This window comes from Phaseolus vulgaris, chromosome 9 (genome assembly GCF_051622355.1).
Source record: "Phaseolus vulgaris cultivar YP4 chromosome 9, ASM5162235v1, whole genome shotgun sequence".
Classification (NCBI taxonomy): Eukaryota; Viridiplantae; Streptophyta; class Magnoliopsida; order Fabales; family Fabaceae; genus Phaseolus; species Phaseolus vulgaris.
This window is the reverse complement of record NC_143506.1, coordinates 29,264,614-29,285,506: the sequence shown is the minus strand read 5'-3', so window position 1 is coordinate 29,285,506 and position 20,893 is coordinate 29,264,614. Positions and strand designations below refer to the sequence as shown.

The window sequence follows — 20,893 nt, the reverse complement described above, 5'->3', positions numbered from 1 at the left end:
GTACTTAACTTCCTACTAAAATTTCTCTAACAACCCAAAAGTTACAAGGAATTTAATTTCCTAACAACTACAAAAATATAAAAAAACATTGAAAATGATTTGTTGACAACCACTTTTTTTTTCAAACAACACCTTTCAATTATAAAATATCATATGAAAATAATAATAATAATAATAATAATAATAATAATAATAAGTATAAACAAAATTTTAGAATGAGAAATAATAATATATGTGTGTATACAGTATGTGTATAAATTGATAAGGGTGTCAATTACTCATAAAACACTCGAAGTGGAAAGTTATTTTGTAAAGTTAATAAACTGTGCCCTAACTTAGTAAAGGCAGAAAAGTTATTTAGAAGAAAAATAAAAGTGAGATCCCAATTTGGGCTGAAGCATGGGCCATGTTACATGCTGATCTGGATAACAATTAGGCAGTTTCTTTCTGCATCCCTATATTTGTCTTCCTGCACCCCCGCAAGGTTGTGCAAAGAAAAAATTGTCTCTATATAAAACGGTACATTTATTTTTTTCCATTTTGGATTATGAAATCCGGTAAATTTTTGGATTGGCGCTTCCGGTAAAATTTCGGGTTGGCGCGTGCAGTAATCTCCCATATTGGTGCTTCCGGTAGTACATGAATGACAATGTTAATCCAAAATAAAAAAATGTAAAACATTCATAATTGAAAAAACCATTCCGGATCCGCCAATCCATAATTCAAAATATGCATTCCGGATTCAGAAATCCATAATTGAAAAAAATCATTCCAGATCCATCAATCCGTAATAGAAATTAGACTTCTGGATTCAGCAATCCATAAATCATCAATTTATGCAAACTTTGCTTCTGGAACACCCCCTCATCCAAAAAGCAACATGATTCACTTTCGGATTGATGAACCAATAGCACACTCCCAGATTCCGAATTCAAATAACAGGTGAAGGTCAGTTTCGGAATTTAAAAAATTGTGTGGGTGCAGGAAGAAAAATGTAGGGGTGCAGAAAAAAACTGTCTAAGGCAACTGAACCCAACAAATTTGAACCTGCACTGACGCAAAATGATTAAAATTTTCTTTGTAGTTTCTAAACAGAAATGATATCAAAACGTATTCTGGATTTGCTATTTCAGAATATATTTTTTGATTTGGATTTTTAAAATACTTTCTAGATTTCAAAATTCCTTTTCTTAGAATGTATTTTTTTTTTTTGTATTCTGTACTTATTTTTTCAAAATAAGATTTCGGTTTTTCAATTTTATTTCAAAATTTCATTTTCAGAATAAAAAATCTATTTCGAATTTAATTTTTTATACTGTATTTTTAATTCCAGAATGAAGAGCAATTTTGTAATTTCAAAAATTGATCAAGTGCATATTCAAAATGATTGAGTGCAGGAAGCAATTGCCATTAATAGATTCTTCATAGCTGCTGTACCCAACCGATTAAGATAACTTCAAAAGTAATGTTGAGGCATGGCCTAAAACATGTAGTATATGAATTTAAGGAGTTGGTGTTGAAAATAATAGTCCAAAAAAAGGGAAGTTGCAGGGAATGGTTTCCTGCTATGGATCACGTTAATGTTCACACTGTGTTTCATAGCCAAAAATGTAAAAAACAAATCTGAGCACTAGAAAACAAGGTGAAGAAACACGACAATATGCAGTGGTGAAAAGGAGTTATTCAATTTAAAGCATAGTTCAGTCAAGTCAAGGTTGTTTATTCCTGCACTTCAATACTTTCTTGTTATACTCTCATATTTCTTAAAATACTAAAAATATCTTTGTGATCCAGAAAAACTTCAAATTATAGAATTCAGAATGTATTTCATATTACAACTTATACATGACAACCATGGACAAACCGAATTCATCTTTGTAACAAATCTTAATTTATCTTTTTGTTTATACCATATCATTCTTAAAATCTTATGATTATTTTCTGTAAGAGTTTTATTAGATCTCACTGTAATAAGATTGTTCTCTGTATTTATTTGAAAAATTAATTCCAAGTAAAAATAATATTTTTATAACTATAATATATTTCTCTGTATTGTTATTATATTAGCATGTTTCAATAGAATTATTTTATAAAACTAAAACTCTTATAATCTTGAGTATCACCGTACGATAAAAATATTCTCAATTTTAATTTGATATGCTAGATAAGGGAAAATGTAGGTGATAATTTGGATGGATTTGGGGTGAACTTTTTTGTTGAAATTCAAAATCACTCAATAAACTAAACAATTTATCAACTTAACAATTTGTTGAAATTTATCAATTTGTTGGAATTTAAACTTCATAGATATATAAAACCATTAGATAGAAAAACTTAACTAAAGGTGACCAGCCAGATTCCAGGACCAACATAATCATTAACAAAACCACTCAGTATGAAATCAATAACATTGTCATTAAAAAACTGGAACTATCAGTCAAATGATTTAGATATTAAGGTGATTGTTTCCTATTATCATGTACTATCACAATGCAATAAAACTTTTATGAATTTTCCAATCAATATCTTACAGAAATCTATGGAGTGGTGGTAAGGGCTATTTTCAAATAATATAAACTATCATATTAAATACAATACAACAATGTGAGTTCTCAAGACAAAATTATAGATATCAAAATGCCACCTGTTCATGAAAAAATTACAGAGGTGCCAGTAGTATAGTTTTGAACGGAAGTGAAACTCTGAAGCCTTGACACGTGTATACCTATTGATAAGATTGTCTTCCTAACTCACCCTTAGCACTGAGTGGCTTAGAGCCTGTGATGTGACACCAATGTGATAAGAGTGAAGCTATATATGATGTTAACTAATAAGCATAATAATAGCCAAAAACTATTATTTCAGTTTCTAACATATTTTGCCAACTACCTTTTATAGTCCAACAACGTGTGGTTAAGACAATGTTATCAACAACAAAAAATTCATGCTTTTATGTATCTTGAAACACACATTAACTCTTCAACCACTTCTTTATCTACCTAGATTAATACAGCACAATATAGTTGAATAGAAAATAGAGTACAAAATGCATTGCATGGAGGTGGTAGAAGTGATTCTGAGTTGAAGAAGACAAGATAATTTAGCCATGCCCATTTGCTACGTCAATCCAACTTTCTTGATCAGATTTACAAAAGCAAGAGCCATAAAATAAATGTATTACAAAATGCTATAAATATAATATAAGAGGGTGGACTATTCATAGAGCTATGGCGTGTAACAAGATTTAATTGAATATTAGAAGTGGAGCGTGGTGAAGATGAAGCCACCTTATATTTGAGGTCTTGTCTTGTGCAGAATTAAACAGAAGGGAAGTACTTGTTTAGATTGAAAGGCAGTGAATAGAACTCCTCACTTCTTGTGTCACCCTTGAAGGACTTGTACTTGTCCCACCAATGTTTCCCTCTGTCCTTCCTAATGCTTGATTCTCTCTTAAATAAAGTGTTGTCTAGAAAATATGCCACAACACCCGCAACAAATGGTTTTGATTGGAATGGCACGTTGATAATATCATTGAACTGTCATGTGCATAAAAAGGTGATTGTAAGCAAACTCAACAAAAACTAATAACAAATCTTTCAAACATTACTCTCTTTCTCTCTCTCTTAATGGTTCCTAAAGTCTAAATAATTATATAAACAACCCCTTAAGTGTTAAAAATCATGTTGTGTTGTCCCCCAATATTGAAAAGCTCTTCAAATTACCCCCTAAATGTTATTAAAATATATAAACTTGGGTGACCAATTGGTTTATTCTATTATATTATATACATCTTATCCATACCCATCTTGCGCCTGTGTTGACTGGACCAAAACCATTAATGGCTGTGTACTCATTGAAGTATTGTGGCACAGACAAGCCCAAGAAGATTGAGAAGCCTAAAATGAATTTTGTTCTAAAACTGTTGAGGTTGCAGAACTGAAGAAAACTGAGGCCACCAGCACCTACAAATGATGAGCAAAAGTGGAACATGACATTACATGTGATGTTTCTTGTAGGGTCATGATAAATCAAAGTATAAATAAATGTACGAGTATGTTTTGAGGAATCAAACATACCAACATAAGCAAAGAACAAGCAGTAGAGGGCAGCAATAATGGAAGGTGGGATGGAGGCAAAAACTGCTCCAAATTTTCCTACAAAGTAGAAGAAAATGAGTCAGTGTTGAAAGGGAAGAAAATGTAGTAAGATAAGGTAAAGTAGGTATTTGAATCACAAAAATCATGTTTCATCAACTCACCGAGAATTGAAAAGAAAATCATAAATCCAGCAGATATTTGCACTACTCTTCTACTTCCAACCCGTGTCAAAGCCAGAAGACCTGCATTTTCTCTGTAGAGAAACCAACAAAACTCTTTTGATCAACAAGAAAGTTTTCTTTCCTAGTAAGGTAAAGAGGATACAAACAGCACAATTTCAATCTTACACGGACACAGAGGATCCAGTGACTGTTCCAAACAATCCTGATAACAGAATGCCAACTCCCTGAGAGCATAAATAAGATGCATGAGGAATTATACTCCAGATTGTATTTAAATGTTTTAAGTAAAAGCCATATTTGTACCTGCCAACCAATACCCCTGCTGAGAATAGATGGTGGTAATGGTGTTGCACTAGCATACCTATAAACAGCAATGAAAGCTCCACTGGACTGTTTGTGATAAATGAAACAAGTATTAGCAAATAATTTAATCCATGTATGTAATTTGGTAACTGCATAACACTGATACTAAGCCAACACGTAAGTATACAAGCCAGATAATCAAAGAATGTCATCACGCAGGTATGGCACTATTATGTTCTTGTTGAACTCTAGCATAATCAATGGCTACATATCACTTGAAAATGTAGTTTGGACAAAGCTTCCCCTCCCCTTGCCAACTATATCCATTAAAGCACTAAACCAGTTTCACATTGTTCAATTTATCATGAAACTCATTTATATAGACTAGACATCATTCAGCTGATTCCATTGCCCTTCAGCAAAACAAATAAACCATTTATGACAAATGGAAAACTAGTAAAATCTTATTCATGATAAAAACCCTAATTCCATTACCAGAAGTTTTTAAAACTCACAAATGATATTACTATATAATAGTTATCAGTGATTTTAAAAGGATAATTTCCTTATAGGTCAAGTGGCAGAGAGTGATGTAAGATGTAAGAATTATATGCTGTTTTGTATGTGTCCAACAGTAATGCCACAAGATCCAAAGGCTTAATGAATCTGGAATATAACCGAATAGATGTTGTTGTCTAAGAAAGAAAATCAATTAATAAAAAAAAGGTATGCTTTGATGAGAAAGACCTAATGAAAGAAATTACCTCTACAAGAGAAACAAAAGCTGCCATCATCATGGCAAAGGCTTCACCTGCATCAAAGGAAGGTGCTCCCCATTGAAAGGGATACGGAATTCTTATCCTGCAAACTCAAAATCCATGCCAAATTCTCAATAAGTTTCAACTCACAAGGTTAAGCCTAGTAGATTCACACCAATTTACCAAATAAAAAATACAATGTTTCAAGGATGACTTCAGAAATATCAAAATGCTTATGATACATGATCCGTAATAGTGATAAATATTATAAGACATTAAGACTGATGCATGCAACATGTATGCAGTTCAGTTTATCATCTAAAAGGTATCCCCTAAGTCAGTCAAAATAGTAAACTGAAATCGAAATAGTAAAAATATGAGATAGGAGAAACATATTAAATAATGAAAATAATTTAGCCTCATCTTGTAATGAACACACTCGATATAATTTACCAAGCTTTAACTTAGTCCCTAAATAAAGTTTTTAATTGCGACCCTATCACAACCAGTGGCCAATAATATAATGTTGAGTCCATCTTGCCACAGTGGACTCGATAGTGTCCAAAACAATCCATCCCTACTACATCTACAACAATCCCCGCAACACACTGACATGACTGTGTTTCTTAAACAAGAAATGGATTAAGTTGCCACCCTCTAGTTCACAAATGCAACATTAGTTATCACATCAGGAATAGCAACTGCAACTGGGAAAATGCCAGATAGTTTAGATTCATGGTAGGGAACCAATTGGAAGTTTTTCAATTATACGATTAATTTTAGAACATGGTAAAATTATAGGTCAACACAAATTTCACAGAAAAAAAATGCCATTCACAGTTAAAATTCAATGAAATCACACAACTAACCAAGGAGCTGCATCTATAAGTCCAGCACGGTCAGTGCGGCAGGAAATCTGAGTTTTAGGTGGAGCATCGTTATAGGCCCCTCCAACAGTAAGTAGATGAGCATATATCCACACAATTACAACTGTGAATATCACAGCAAATCGATCGAAGATATTTTTCCCCGAATGTAGCACGTGAGGCACATACTGCATGTGACAAGCAATAACCAGTTACAAACTCAAATTTATAGAAACCATTATGTAAGAAAATAGAAATGTGAAGAAACCAGGACAACATAATAACTAAGTTGTAGAAAGCAAACTTTAACTCCAAGTCACCTTCACAAAACCGGCTTGTAAGATTAGGTTTGCGCTCAATTATATTATTATATATTTAATTTGGTCATATCTCTACTCAATGTATGATTAGATATTTGTAATGGTATCTTAAAAAGTTAACTCAACCACACAGAACCAGTTTGTAAGATAAGGTTTGCATCTACTTATACATTATAATTTGACCCTATCTCTAGTATATGTAGGACCTCCATTTCTAAGATCCTAATTTAGAGATTTACAAACTTAGAAGACAATATGCATATGCAACTCTTTCTCTACCTGTGAAACAAATACGAGCAATATAAGCTGAGGCAGTCCGATCTCTACACATTTAGCAACCTACAGCCATAATAAGAATTAATATTGAAACTTTATTAAATTAATGTTATACATTGATCATTGTAAATTTGTAGCAGAAGACTTACCCCAGGGAAACCTAGCTCATACAACCCAAAGCCAACAAGAGATACCAAAGGAACTGACGAAAGTGGACTTAAGAACCTGAAGAAACAATTGAATTTGCATAAGATGAGAATATTATAGCCAATCACAAGATATCAACCAATTATTTCATTTCTTTTGGCTTTTGTGCTAGTTAATCCAAATCCAATTAAACAAATCACATGAGCTATATAACCCACTTCAAAGATCAATTTAACTTGATGGAAAAGTGGCAAAGCTTACATAGCAAACACATTCTTAAATACGGCTAACAGTTTAGTTTAGACATTGTCAAGACAAGCAAAGACAGAAAAAACATGACGCACTGACTAAGTAAGAACTTTGGCCAACCTTGCAACATTCCGCCAAAGACCACTGAAGCCCAGTACTATTTGAAGAGTTGAAGCAACAATAAGAGCACCCTGGATTGATCTCATTATCCTATTGAATTTCTGATAGATAACAAAAACAGGGAAAATGGTTATGAAAAAATTCCAATCAAATAAGCACAAAATATAATGCTTAATGGTAGCTCTTGAATCAAATTCATACTCTTCTATTTTCAACACAATTAAGTGCATAAAAAGTGGATATACAATATGATTACATATATGATAGTCTCCATTTAGGTTAAATATAACTGATTGCAATGTAAAATATATAGCAAGAATATCAGTCATGCATCATTTAGTACATAGTTAGATTTGTGCTGATAACAAGACCTCTGCAGGATCTGGTTCACCACTGAATCGGCCAGCGAGGATAATAGAGATTGTGGTTGGAACAAAGGTGTAAGACCCTCCGATAACTGCAGGGAGTCTAGTTCCAAACATTGTTTGCAACAATGTGTTAATCCCAGCAACAAAAAGTAGAGTTGCAATAACTTTTGCCTTCTCATCCTGAAAAAATTGAATTGCTATTTTCTTATAATTTTGGCTAGGAGGAGAAAGCATTAACAATCACATGGTTAGATACTCATAACATTCCCTACAAGTTATTCACAACTGCTTTAAATATATTTAATCTGGAGCTGCTTACATTGCCACCTCCCATCTGGGGAACAAGAGCAGTGGGAATCAGCACAGTTGTGCCGAGCATCACAAGAAAATGTTGAAAACCAAGAAGTATAGCCTCAGCTGCATCACAATGACCCAAAATTTCTAGTCAAATTAAAGAAGAAATACAATAGCAAAGTAAACCTCAACTAAAAGGGGAGTCAGGAAGATTCTTAAAATATCATACACAAACTACAAATGATCAAAAAGAATATGCCATTAAAGTCGGCCAAATATTTCACATACTTAAAATCCATTAACCACATTGTTCAATACTGGCTGTGTGGAATGCACCAAAATCCAATAATATGAATAACATAGTTTTTTTAAAGGTACTAAAACATTTAAAAAGTATTAAACCAGTGGGGCAAATTTGGAAGTAGCAATAAAATTGTTTCCAGAGCACCAAATCTGGATCTGGAAAATAACAGAAAAAGGCCGTTGGTTTATTATCTATATATATAATTAAAAGGATTTCAACTAAATTGGAAACAGCACTTCAAATTGTTTCCATTCATATTAAGAGTAAAAAGAAGCCTGAGTTGCCACAGGCATATAAAAGTACAAAACCAGACTCAAACCCCCACAGCAGAAAAGGCGGTTATTTTTCCTGTGTTTTCTCAACCGCCTTGAGATTGACTAATTTTCTCTCAAAAAACAAAATCCCAAACCTGGGAACTGAAAAGAAGCAATTTTCTTATTTTCAATATCATCATTATTATTTTTCTGCACTTTGGAATCTAAACTAGGTGAACCACTCACGCCATGGAGGGGGACTAGTAATGCAGTAAGAAATATTGGGAAGCTGATCCTTTGGAGGGTGAGGCTGTGGCTCATCTGATTTAGCTGGAGCTCCTCCTCCTGCCATAACCTTTTTTCCTTCTCTTCCTAACTCTGAACAAACGAACAAACAACAACAATTAACAAATTAATAAATCTACAACAAGTCCAAATCTAACACCAGCCCAGATCCCTCAATGCCACAAAGAAAAAAACCCAGAAGAAGAAAAAACGAAACAAAAAGAAAAAAGGGAGCTTTCTTACAATGACTAAGCCTAGAAAAAGTAAAATGCAACAAGTAGAGTTGAGCTGAGCTGGGAGCTCTCTTTTGTTAAGAAGTGAAACTAATGGCCACAATAATTGCACAATTTAAGAAGGAAGTTAGAGTAGAGAGTAAAAAGAAAGCACCTTTTTCAAGTGAAGGAGTAGTATTATGAAGTCAAAAACAAAATGAGGTGCCCCCACCAAAAAAAAAGGAGAAAAAGGGATGAAAAGAGAAGAGAAAGGGAATGCAGACGATCTTTGTTGTGGAGTGTGGAGTAAAGCAGACTCCAATGCTGGGAGAGAAACGATAAAGGGTACACAGAAAATGAGCAGAAAAAAATGAATGAAGATTCTCTTTCTTCTCTTAGCTAATTGCTACTACCAAAAAGTAATGTTTCTCTGTCTTTCTCTCACTCCCTAGTAGGCTTGTGTTAAGTTATATTGTAGCTATCTTACACACCCTAATTTACTACTTTCCAACAAATATTGCTCACATTTATTGTTTTGTTTCCTGTTATCAATTTGCTATGGAAGAATGTTTAGGTAGCATTCTCGTGTCATGCACACGTAGCAACTCGAGTATGAACGTATATTTTAATACATAAAAATTCTAAAATCTTGTGTATGGTTTTTATATATATAAAGAAATATGTTAGGTTCATCACACAACTATAAGAAGTGAGAGCTGAAGTTATTTAATTCATATTTAAGAGCATTCTAAAATTTAAGTGGGATGAGACTTTCCCTACTATTTATTTATCATATATGTGTGTCAAAAGCAGATTAATCTATTAAAATAAGTAATTTATCAAGATAAACTATAAACTCTCCTACCATATTGGAAAATATCATGATAAAATTGTGTAAAACTACAAGTTTTTGAAATAAAACACAGATAGTTTCTATAGTTTTTTTTTCTTGATCTTCTCTAATATAATATGCCTAAGAAGAATAGTTGCTCAGCTGTTATTTTTTTTTTCTAATTCTATTGCTTTATTTTATAAAAAAAAAGTTTGTTTGGTGCAAGTCTAGCCAGTATTTTGGAAGGTTTAAAGAAGAGGAGAGAAAAAAAAGGACTAAATTACTTATTTTTAAATAATGATAATATATTTTTTAATATTATAAAGGATTAAAATTATAAACTTATCTTAATTTATTATTTTTTTAAATGTCAATTGCTTATTGAAAAATAAAACCATTAACTTATATGTTGGATTTACATTGTATACAGTTTTTATGTTATGTTTGGGTGAGAAAGGAAACCTAGAAAGAAGGAAGTAAAAGAAAGGAAATAGAACAAGGGAAAAATAAAACTATTTGATTGAGTAGAAAATAAAATGAAAAATGAAATCAAATATACACTATATAAATAGAAACATTTATACCTTAATACTTTCTTGAACTTTCTCTGTCTCCATTTCTTTTCAAATTGGATATATAAACTTTTTGTAGAACACATTGAAATATGAGTTTTCTTAAAATATAAATAGAGGAGGAATTATAAGTTCACATGTTTTGTTTCGGTCATCAATCCCTTTCTCCTCTTTTCTGAATGAATCCTGATGTTAGTGAATTGTCATTTAATCGTCATTATTTGTTTTATTTATTATTTAAAATATAAAAAATCAAAATATTGTATAAAATCAAATCAAATTGAGTTATTGTTTTTGCAATTTTCTTATTATTTCATATTCTTCATATATGGAAAATAAAAGGTTTGTTTTATTTTATCATACAATATGTGAATAATATTATCATAATTTTTCTTTATTTCACTTTTTTATCATTATACGTTATTTTATAATTTTTTATTAAATGTCAAAACATAATGTTTGTTGTCCATTGTTTTAAACGATAGAAGGAAATGTAAAATTCAGATAACCGGATATTCGGATAAGAAAAAATTGTAATCACTTATCACGTTATTCATTTTTTTACATATTTATTAAATATCTTTTGTGTTGTAAGAATCGAATTGGATAGAGAATTTACATTTGAAATATAAAACCAATCTCAAATTGAATTGGTCTGAAAACCAGTAAATCATTCAAAACTGGTCAAAAAGTATCATGGTGAGAAATTCGATGAAAAGTAGTATTTTTAAAACAATTACTGTTAAAGTGTTATTTCAGTTTTCTTCTTAAAAATAAAATAAAAATGAAGTATTTGTCAAAATCTTCTTAAGAAACGTATTAATTAATTTCAAATTATGTATTCTTAAAACTAAATATAATGAAATATTTTGTTTTTATGTTAATTTTGAATGTTAAAAAGTTTTTTAAAATGTGTTACTTTTAGATTTTAGTATTATTAAATTGTGATATTATATTTTTTCTAATATTATTCTATATATAATTAAATTATTGGTACTACTTTATAAATATCGATTTAACCAATAAACCGTTGCTAGGTGTTTTGACCACTTCAATCATTGATCGGATTTCAAAACATATTGAACACTTTATTATTTTATTTAGATTTAATTAATTGGATTATTTTGAGTAAACATTCATTTGGATCTTGAAAAGTACAGGAGGTGGTATGTAGGATATAATGTTTCTTTCAACAAATACTAAATGTGTGGTCAAAATTGATGATGAGACTACCATTTTTTTTCTCTTAAAAACAAGGTAACTTGTAGTAGATAGATTAGAAGTTACAAGAAATGGCTATATTAAATTTTAATTCAACTATCAAACACCTAAGTTAAAACAACATGTTATTTACAAAATTAAATTAAATTTATATTAGACCAATCTTTAACAAAAATCAATCTAAGCTGTGGAGAGGTCGTAAGCTCAACATATACAACCTTTTGGTTGTCAATATTTTATTATAAACACTGAGGATAACCTTAGAAAGTTTGACTCCAAAAACGATGAAGGAATCATGCTTGGATATTTTAAAACATAAAAATTCTCAAGATAATATAGTGGAAGAGGATATTCATGTCAAATTCATTAGCAACAAGTTTAATAAGAAATTGTCTGAACTAGAAAATTTCATTTAGCTTGCTCATTGATCAAAGAAAAAATAAAGAATAAATGCAATTTTCACCATTAGGCAGCATTGTTGAAGTTTTTAACCCTACACTAGACAATCCAACTAAAACCCAAAAGCCAATCAACATAATTGTTCAACCAATTAGAGGTCATCCACCTGAGGCTATCATAGTAGATCCCATTGAACGAGCGAGGACGAGATCTACCTTTCAAGAAAACTTAACATTTATATCTCAATTGGAGCTCAAGTTCATTTATGAAGCGTTAGACAACTAAGACTATATGTTTATACTGGTCAAACGAATTGACAACGATTTCCCAAAAACTGAGTTCGAAAACTTCACCTTCTTAAGTTAGTGTAGGAGTTGTAACATACAATGTAACAAGGTAAGGAATGAAAGAAGTTACTCAATATATTTTTACATTGGTTCATCTAATAACACAAACTATGTCTAGTTCTCAATCAACTAATTAATTTTCATTAAGCATCCTAACGTTGCTAGATACAAACGAGTATTTTTTGACTCGTAACATTATTGGTTAACCCATACGAGTATTGTTTTAGAATGTAGTCACTATTGGCTAACCTCTCAAATATTCTTTAACAAGCCACTTTTGCCTAAAATATAAGTGTTCTTTAAGAACAAGTCACTTTTAGCTAAGACATAGAAATTGTATAGGATCTGATCACAATGTTTGCTCACTAGAAAGGGATTGTGTCTTTCGATGTTTACAAGGTCAAACACTCTTTAATAATTTGCTAGATAAACAAAATAGTGTTTAAACAAAGTTATTTATGGCATAGAAAAAACAACATTTTTACATTTTGCACTTGCAAACAATGGCTCAAGATCATCTTACTTTCTTCTCTTCAAATGATGAATATAAATATACATTGAAGAAAAGAGTCGTTATAAATAATATTTTGGTCATTGAGCAACTTCAGACTTACTTGAACATTCTCCTAGTATTTTGAGAAAGTTAGACATAAGATGCATTAAATATGCTTCATGCATGCATTAAATGTTCTTTTTTTTAAGCAACATCTTGATACTTGGATGTACTTATCTCTCTTTGAACAAATTATTTTACTTGAAATCGTATAAAACACAGAGCCGTACAAAATAAATAGACTTTTCTAGAGTTGATGAAACAAACACTTGGGAGTTATTGAAGCAAAACAATCTAAGCTCAGATTCCAAGAGGTCGTTGATATGAAATATTTGTATTATTTAAGAGACGAAACACTTGCATCTTACATTATCTCTTATTGAACAAACACTTCTCTTACATAAGAAACATGATAATATTTTATACTTTACTAATAATCAAAATAATGAATACTGAAATTTTTCTCTAACAAAATTAACAAGTCAAATTAGAAAAATAAAATAAAATAGAGAATTAAAATATTAGTTAACTCAAATATAATAATAAAAATATAATTTAAATATAAATAATGACATTTTTAACAAATAAGGATTAAAAATGTCTTACATGACATATATTTTACAACAGTTAAAACAACTATATATAAAACTAAAAAAAAAATTGGTTTACTCAATAATTATCATATTCTAAAATAAATAGTGACACTTTTGTAAAACCACCTTAATAAAATCTTTATATTGAATTAATTTTTTTAATATTATATTTTTTAAAAATAAAAAAGAGGGTTACTCGATTTATTTTGTTTATTATAAGTAAGGCATTTATTATATTCTTAGAAAAGCTATACAAAATAAAGAAAATGATTAGAATATTCTTAGAAAGGGACTGGTAACATGGGTGAAAAAAAGTGAATAATTTGAAAGGGAACATAGATTTCTTTTGGGAGGAACACTACGAGGAATATTGGAGCACCCAATTACCTAAACGCCATTCTGAGAATTTATGAAAGATGAAAGAGAAATAATGATTGAAGCACATTGCAGTCTCTGTTACAATCCAATATGAAAAGAGAAGGAAGAAAATTTGAATGAATGTAAGGAAAAATTGAACAAATAAATTTTTCTTATTGGTTTTAAACTGTATACACTAAATTATTACGATATTAATTATTATTATTATTATTATTATTATTATTATTATTATATCATTCATGAAAATATGATAATATGTTATTAAAAATATTCTTTTTGAATGATGTATAAAACTTAAATTTTACTTGTTAAATTACATTTTTGCTGTCAAAATCGGAATACAAAATAATTAATAATTGATTTAAAACCATATTTTAAAATAAAAATAAACTAAAATGGTTAAAAAATTTATATGTTTGAAAAGAAATTAAGAGAAAGATTTGACAACCGACAAATTCTCTTTCATCTTATCCTTAAAATCGCTGAATGAACGGTGTTGGCTGTCCATTATTATTACTATTATTATTATTGACTTCCAACTGGCATTGCCTTTTTCATTTTTCTCACTTCCTTCTAAAATTTTTCTTATTTGATTAACCTTCTCAACTTCTACTTCCACACTAATCAAGTTCTTAATCCATAATAACTTTTATAAATTTTGTGAAAAGTTCTATTTTTATGAAGCTGAAAATAGATTTTCATCAAATTTGATTTTTATAATAAAAAAATCAAATTATTCGATATTAAAAAAGAAACAAAAGTTTCATCCCATTTCTCATGCATTTTGTTACAAATACCACTTCTGAGATAACGAAGTCGATCAGAATTTGTATCTCATCACATTAAAACACCGACACAACGAAAGTAGTCACTGTGTCTCTGCTATTCTCCAGACTTGTCATAATCTCATCCTTTTGCACCAAGAATTCTAAGAAAAAACTTCAACAAACTCTTATTTTTATATTTTTATTCTCAAATAAGTTTTATTTATAATTTTTTTTTAAGAATTTGTAGGGATTGCAAGAAATTATTCTTGTTAAATTCATTTTTCAGTTTTTTATTTTTCATAAAAGAGAAACATGTGATTCTAATAATTTTCTCATCCAAATACCCTCAACATTTGTATGATTACATCTCCAAAAAAAATGGTTCAATTTGTTTCTCCCATAATGAATCATGAAGTCAAATCCATGCTCAGATTATTTATCAAGTTGGTGTCTAAAGCAACCAATGTTTGAACATTTTCAAAGTCCTACCTGATTAACCGGAATTAATCACATGAGTAATAACCACCTCAACATGATTAGCAATATTCTTAATTGTAAATTAATTATGAGAGAATGAACTTAAGAAGCAGCATGGGGCAAAAGGTAAAAGGAATATGCAGCTAACTTTTTGGTGCTAATTCTTTGGTTGTTAACATGATGATAAGGGAGTGTGGGATTAAGAAAAGAAGTTAGTGCCATGCTCCTTTTCTAGAGTCTCTCATACAATGATTAGAGCTGGATCACATAAAGATTATGTTCTCTATATATGACAATATCACTCACCTTGTTAATATTATTATTCTGATCATAAAGTTTAAAGTTAACAAACATCAACATAGAAAAAGGTAGCTTTTCCTTTTAATCAAATTTTGTCAATTATTCTATGTAAAGGTTCTAACAGAAAGGGAGAGCAAATGTAAAGTTGCAATTATTTTATGATAAATACAAGGACCAGAATATCCTTTTATTTTCTTAAAGATAACTTATCACATTTAATATTTTTATTTTTTTATTAGATTTAAATCGTTAGTATCTGTCAATTTAATGACTTATTAGTTTATACATTATGTTTCGTGATATAAAAATGTTACATACGAATTTTCACGAAATCAATGGATTTTTATTGGAAATTTGTAACCCAATAAACCAATTTGAAACAAAAATTCTCCAACTACATTTATTGTCATCTTATTTACATAAATACAACTTCTTTTTGGAATTCAGGTTTCTGGAATTGAATTCTGAACTTCTAGTTTACACCCAGAATTTGGTTATTTGAGAGATTAAATTTCTACCTGATTTCTTCGTTTTTTATGTTTTTTTAAATTATTTGAAAAGTATTGATTATAAATACTATAAATTAAAATCAATTTAAATATTATTAACAAAAAATTATAATATTACACTGAATTAATAAATTATTAGATTTATTTTTTTAATTTGTAATATTATTATATTTATTAATAAATTGGCATCAAAATAAATATTTCGAATTTATCATTATTGTAAAATTGCACATAAATAAAATTAAAGTCTGAAAACTTAAATATACATGAAGAAGTTAAAAGTTATATTTATATTTAAATTAAAAATTAGTAAATTTATTTTTATATTAATAGTAAAAAAATGTTATTTTATTAAATCATGACAAATACAAACCTTTTCTCTTAGCATAAGATCATGACAAACAAACACAAATACTCTGTTTGTTTGGTGATCAAACACAAGCATCACTTATGTTTTCTTTGTTTCATTTGATAAACAGAAACTTCAATCAGATAATGTGAACACAATGTTAAAACTAATGTTCTTGACGAAATATTTTTTATTCTTATTCCATGTTTGTATATATGTATATTCATACACGTACACAAATAAAGTTTACACACAAAAAAACCACCACTGCATATCTTAAATTTTGGTATTATCTCACTTATTTTTTATTTTGTTTCTATGAATGAGTTTTTGTAGAGTTTAAATACAATAACTTTCTTTTTGTTTGAAAGATACTACTATTATCTACAACAATAGTTTTGATCCACACAAACTTTTACTTTAATAGTGACAATATGATATTTGCACATCCCACGTGTATGTATCTAAAACCACTCTTTTATAGGTTTACATATGATACAACTTCTCTCCATCATCTCTCTGCTACTTCTTTTGGACATAACCAATCCCTCTATCTCAAGTTAAAATTATTGTTATAAAATTTTAACTTTATTTTCAACCCTCCAATATAATTTTCACATATATGTCTTCAAACCCTTAAATTATAATTTCTTCACATAGTGTAGAACACATTTTACATAAGTAGGATCTTAAGATCTTTACGAATACATTTATATAATAAATTAATAATTGCATCACAGATGGTTAAAAATAATCATAATACTTTAATCACATATAACAAAGTCCTCCATATTTTTATCCACAACTGTAAACTAACCTTCATTAAAGGAGATTAACTGCTTGTAATGAAAGTTTATAAATCGACATTAAAAAAATTAATCATGGTGCTGTGCTAAATTTCTTAAAAAATAAAGGGAAAGAAATGCATTTGATAGTTATATAACAGTGTTTTCCCTTTTTGGTGGCCTTTATCAAAGATGAAGTTGAGTGAGAAAGACATGGCAACATGGAAAGACATAGTGAATATGCTTTTTCGTATGTGACCAACAACGAAAGTGCACTTGTAGAGACTTGGTACAGTGGTACCTTGTTTTAAAATTCATTGTTTGTTGTTTCTGTCCTACTTCCTCATCAAGATATTACATATATGGGTAAAAAAAGAGAATCAAATGGACCCATTCCTAAAAAAGATAAGCCTTGGTCTAATTGTTAATTGGCATGATCGTATTAGATGGGCTCTAAAATACAATTAAGGTTGTAATGTACAATTTGGGTCATGTACAATTTGAACTGATAAATTAATGACCCAATTCAACATGGTTACGTGTTATTCCGTTATATGTTTGAAATATGAATTTTAAATAATTTATTAAATTAGTTTGTACAAAAAATTTAATTATCTGAGAACTAAATACTACAAAAATTATTACATATAATAAATGTTTAAAATAACATTTTTAATAAACACTACAAGAAATAATGATGGGAGAGTCTCCAAAAGAGCAAAAAAAGATATACTACATAAAGCTATTGTGAGTTTAGCGTTCTATAATAAAAGTGAAAGCTAATGCTTTGGTGGCCGTGGATTAGAGATGACTTCCAATGTACAAATTTACAAGATAATGTTGGTTAAACCTACATAAAGAAAAACATATTATTTAACTATAGCATAAGTTTGGAAGACACTAAAATTGATAGAAAATTAAATAATTATTAAGAAAATGACTTTAAGCATAACTCAACTTCATAAAACCGGATTTATAAGGTGATGTTTGCACTCACTTATATACTATGAAATTTCTTAATTTCTAGTCAATGTGAGATTTTTAACACACCTTCTTCACACCGAGACTACCAACTCGTACGTGAGATGACCCAATAGCGGGTGACCTAATAAGTTCAACAAACAATCGTTAGGATATGCTCGAAATGGTTATGATACCATATTAAGAAGTGAACTTTAAGCTTAACTCAACCTCGTAAAACTAACTTATTAGGTGAGGCTTGCACCCACTTATATACTATGAAATGTTCTAATCTCAAGTTGATATGGGATCTCCAACAATAATTAAACTTAGCGTTGTCGTTAGAGACACTATGTGAGAAAGCAAATGTGTCGCCATTAGGGATACTACCTGAAAAATAAATATAGAGTAAAATGCACTTAAGGATAGCGAAATGGCCACGAAGAAGACGTAGAGTTTTTGGGAGGAATTTCGGGATTATGAGTTTGAAAGTATGAGACAGAAATGAGAAATTAAAAGTGAGACAAAAATGTTTTAATATTTTTTTTTCTCATTAAATAACTTAGTGTGGGCTAAGGTGACAATAAACGTCCATGTCACATTAGTGTCCCTAGACTTATGCTAAATGTAATAAAATATTAACTTGCATCCACTTTGTATCTCCATTCTCGACGCAGTATCATTGTGCAACTTATTTTTTTATTGCATCTACCCATTCTAGACACTAACTTATTATTATTATTATTATTTTAATAATTTTTAACTTGCATCCACTTTGTGTCCCCATTCTAGACCCAATATTATTCTTTCACTTAATTTTTTTCATTGCATCTACTTTGTGTCTCATTCTAGACGCTAACTTATTACTATTATTTTAATAATTTTTAGTGTGAGTTAAAGGTCTCCATTGTGAACACAATATTTGACATTTATTTTGTGTCCAACTTGAGTAGACTTCACCCATGCTAGTGACTTATTTTGTATAGCCCTCACTTTTTGTTGGTAACTAAAATGGATTTTTCTTGTAGTGGAAGAAATATATTTTAATATTTTTTTAGTAAATAACTATTTTTGTGATGGACAAAGTAAAATAACAACCTAATTTTTAGAAGAAGGAAAAAACAAATGCAAAGAGAATGAAAGTATAAGGGGCTATTTTGAAAGTATGATGACAATAATAAGGTTCAAATTCTAGATCTCATGTAAATTATTTTCATGTTTACTACCATTAATTAATGAGTTGTTGGATTGATAGGATGATTAGGCAAGACTATAAGTATAAAAAGTAATTAGACATATTTTATTTTGTGATGGGAAAACTATAATTTTAATTATGAAAAGTGTTAATGTTAGCATCTAAAATTAACAAAAAATTATATGTTATTAATTGATAATGTATATAGTTTTATAGGGTTTTTTGTTTTGTTTTTTTATTTGTTTTTAGTTTATGGGTCGTGTTTTAGTGTTGGAGCTCGCTTTTCTCTTTGCATATTCTCTTTATATTGTTTCTCAATAGCTTCTTTGAGAACTAGTGAATAATACGCATTTCTTGTTCTCTCATTCATTCCTTTCGTTTTGCTTTATGCTATTAGGGTTGTTTATGCCCTCTGTCAGTTCTTGTGTTTCAATTGGTGCTTTTACATTTATTTGTTCTTTGTTATTCACATTGTTGTGCTAGGGTTTCATACGATGCCTTTGTGTTCATCATTCTTGTGCACCATGTGGATAATGAACAAAGCCTCAAAATGCAAAGTGAAGCCAAAGCAACCAACATTGTGCCCTTGTGTTGACTCGTGTAAATAGTGGACGTTGTTATACACTTAAACTGTAAAATAGTGTTGATATGTGCAACAAAATTGCACCCAAACTTAGGCAAGAGTATTAATGTTCTACAAACGTTTCAAAAGCCTTGAATATGACCATGCTTGCATTGCCTACCTGTAACCATAAAAAACAAGAACCATCAGTGTTGTCTTGCTAAACCCCAAGTTAGTATTTATAAAAACAATTTGAGTCTTCCTTTATCATTTTGACTTTGGATCCCCTACCTGTAATGGAGTGATTACTTTTTACATATTTTAAACATATAATAGGGTTAATGCGCTAATCAAAATGTGAAAAAGTTAGTATGTAATGTTTCCTTGATAACTAAGACGATACTTTAAGTTATGCCAGAGTAAAACTTTCAATTGGATCGAGCCTAACATAATGTTGTTCCTATGTCTCTAAATATCCCAAAGGATGACAATCCACATGCATCCCCAAGCCTTGTTTGTAGCCTTAGATAACCTCAAAATAGGGAACTTCCTAAGGTGGCATATTGGTACATTATGAAGCACAGTAACCTCGCCAATCAATTTGTCACATAAACTCTACACCACAAAAGATACCATGCAGATTAGGAAAAGATGGTAAACTGGCTCCTCTAACTCTCCACACTAGACACACATCAAACTATCTAAAATTATCCCATGTATACTCTCATGTTATCTTTCGTTGCCAATTTGTTTTTAAAAGCTCTCCAAGCAAGGATTTGTGCATAGGGAAGAACCTTAATCTTCTAAACAAATTTATAACAATTCATCTCTTCCTCACCAAGACCTTAAAAAAATTTGTTGTAAGTTGATTTAACTGTATAGGCATGTGGCTCATGTTCTCTACATTGTCATTGATCTTCTCCTTCCGTATCCAAAATGAAACCATCTAATTTCTGAAATAATGTATTTGTTTGAACGATTTCCCATTCAAAATGTAGCCTCCTCCACTCTAAATTCCATATCCAACTATTATTTTGTCAACTCCGTGCATCATTTAAC

General features: G+C 29.9%; 1 protein-coding gene across 2 annotated transcripts; it reads right to left on the bottom strand.

Annotated features, from left to right (window-relative positions):
* Positions 1 to 3,081: 3,081 nt before the first annotated feature.
* Positions 3,082 to 10,405, bottom strand: LOC137823084 (nucleobase-ascorbate transporter 6). Of its 2 annotated transcripts, none has more exons than XM_068628198.1 (15): positions 9,211 to 10,405; positions 8,785 to 8,916; positions 8,006 to 8,103; positions 7,690 to 7,866; positions 7,319 to 7,419; positions 6,952 to 7,027; positions 6,806 to 6,865; positions 6,210 to 6,394; positions 5,347 to 5,443; positions 4,583 to 4,669; positions 4,445 to 4,503; positions 4,259 to 4,350; positions 4,077 to 4,154; positions 3,802 to 3,962; positions 3,082 to 3,536 (listed from the first exon to the last, which is right to left on the bottom strand). In XM_068628198.1, the coding sequence occupies exons 2-15, from the start codon at positions 8,888 to 8,890 to the stop codon at positions 3,318 to 3,320; spliced, it is 1,596 nt and encodes a 531-aa protein (XP_068484299.1). In that variant the 5' UTR covers positions 8,891 to 8,916; positions 9,211 to 10,405; the 3' UTR covers positions 3,082 to 3,317. The 2 variants fall into 2 exon arrangements, with proteins under 2 accessions (XP_068484299.1, XP_068484300.1); XM_068628199.1 differs by having other exon boundaries at positions 9,067 to 9,478.
* Positions 10,406 to 20,893: the final 10,488 nt, after the last annotated feature.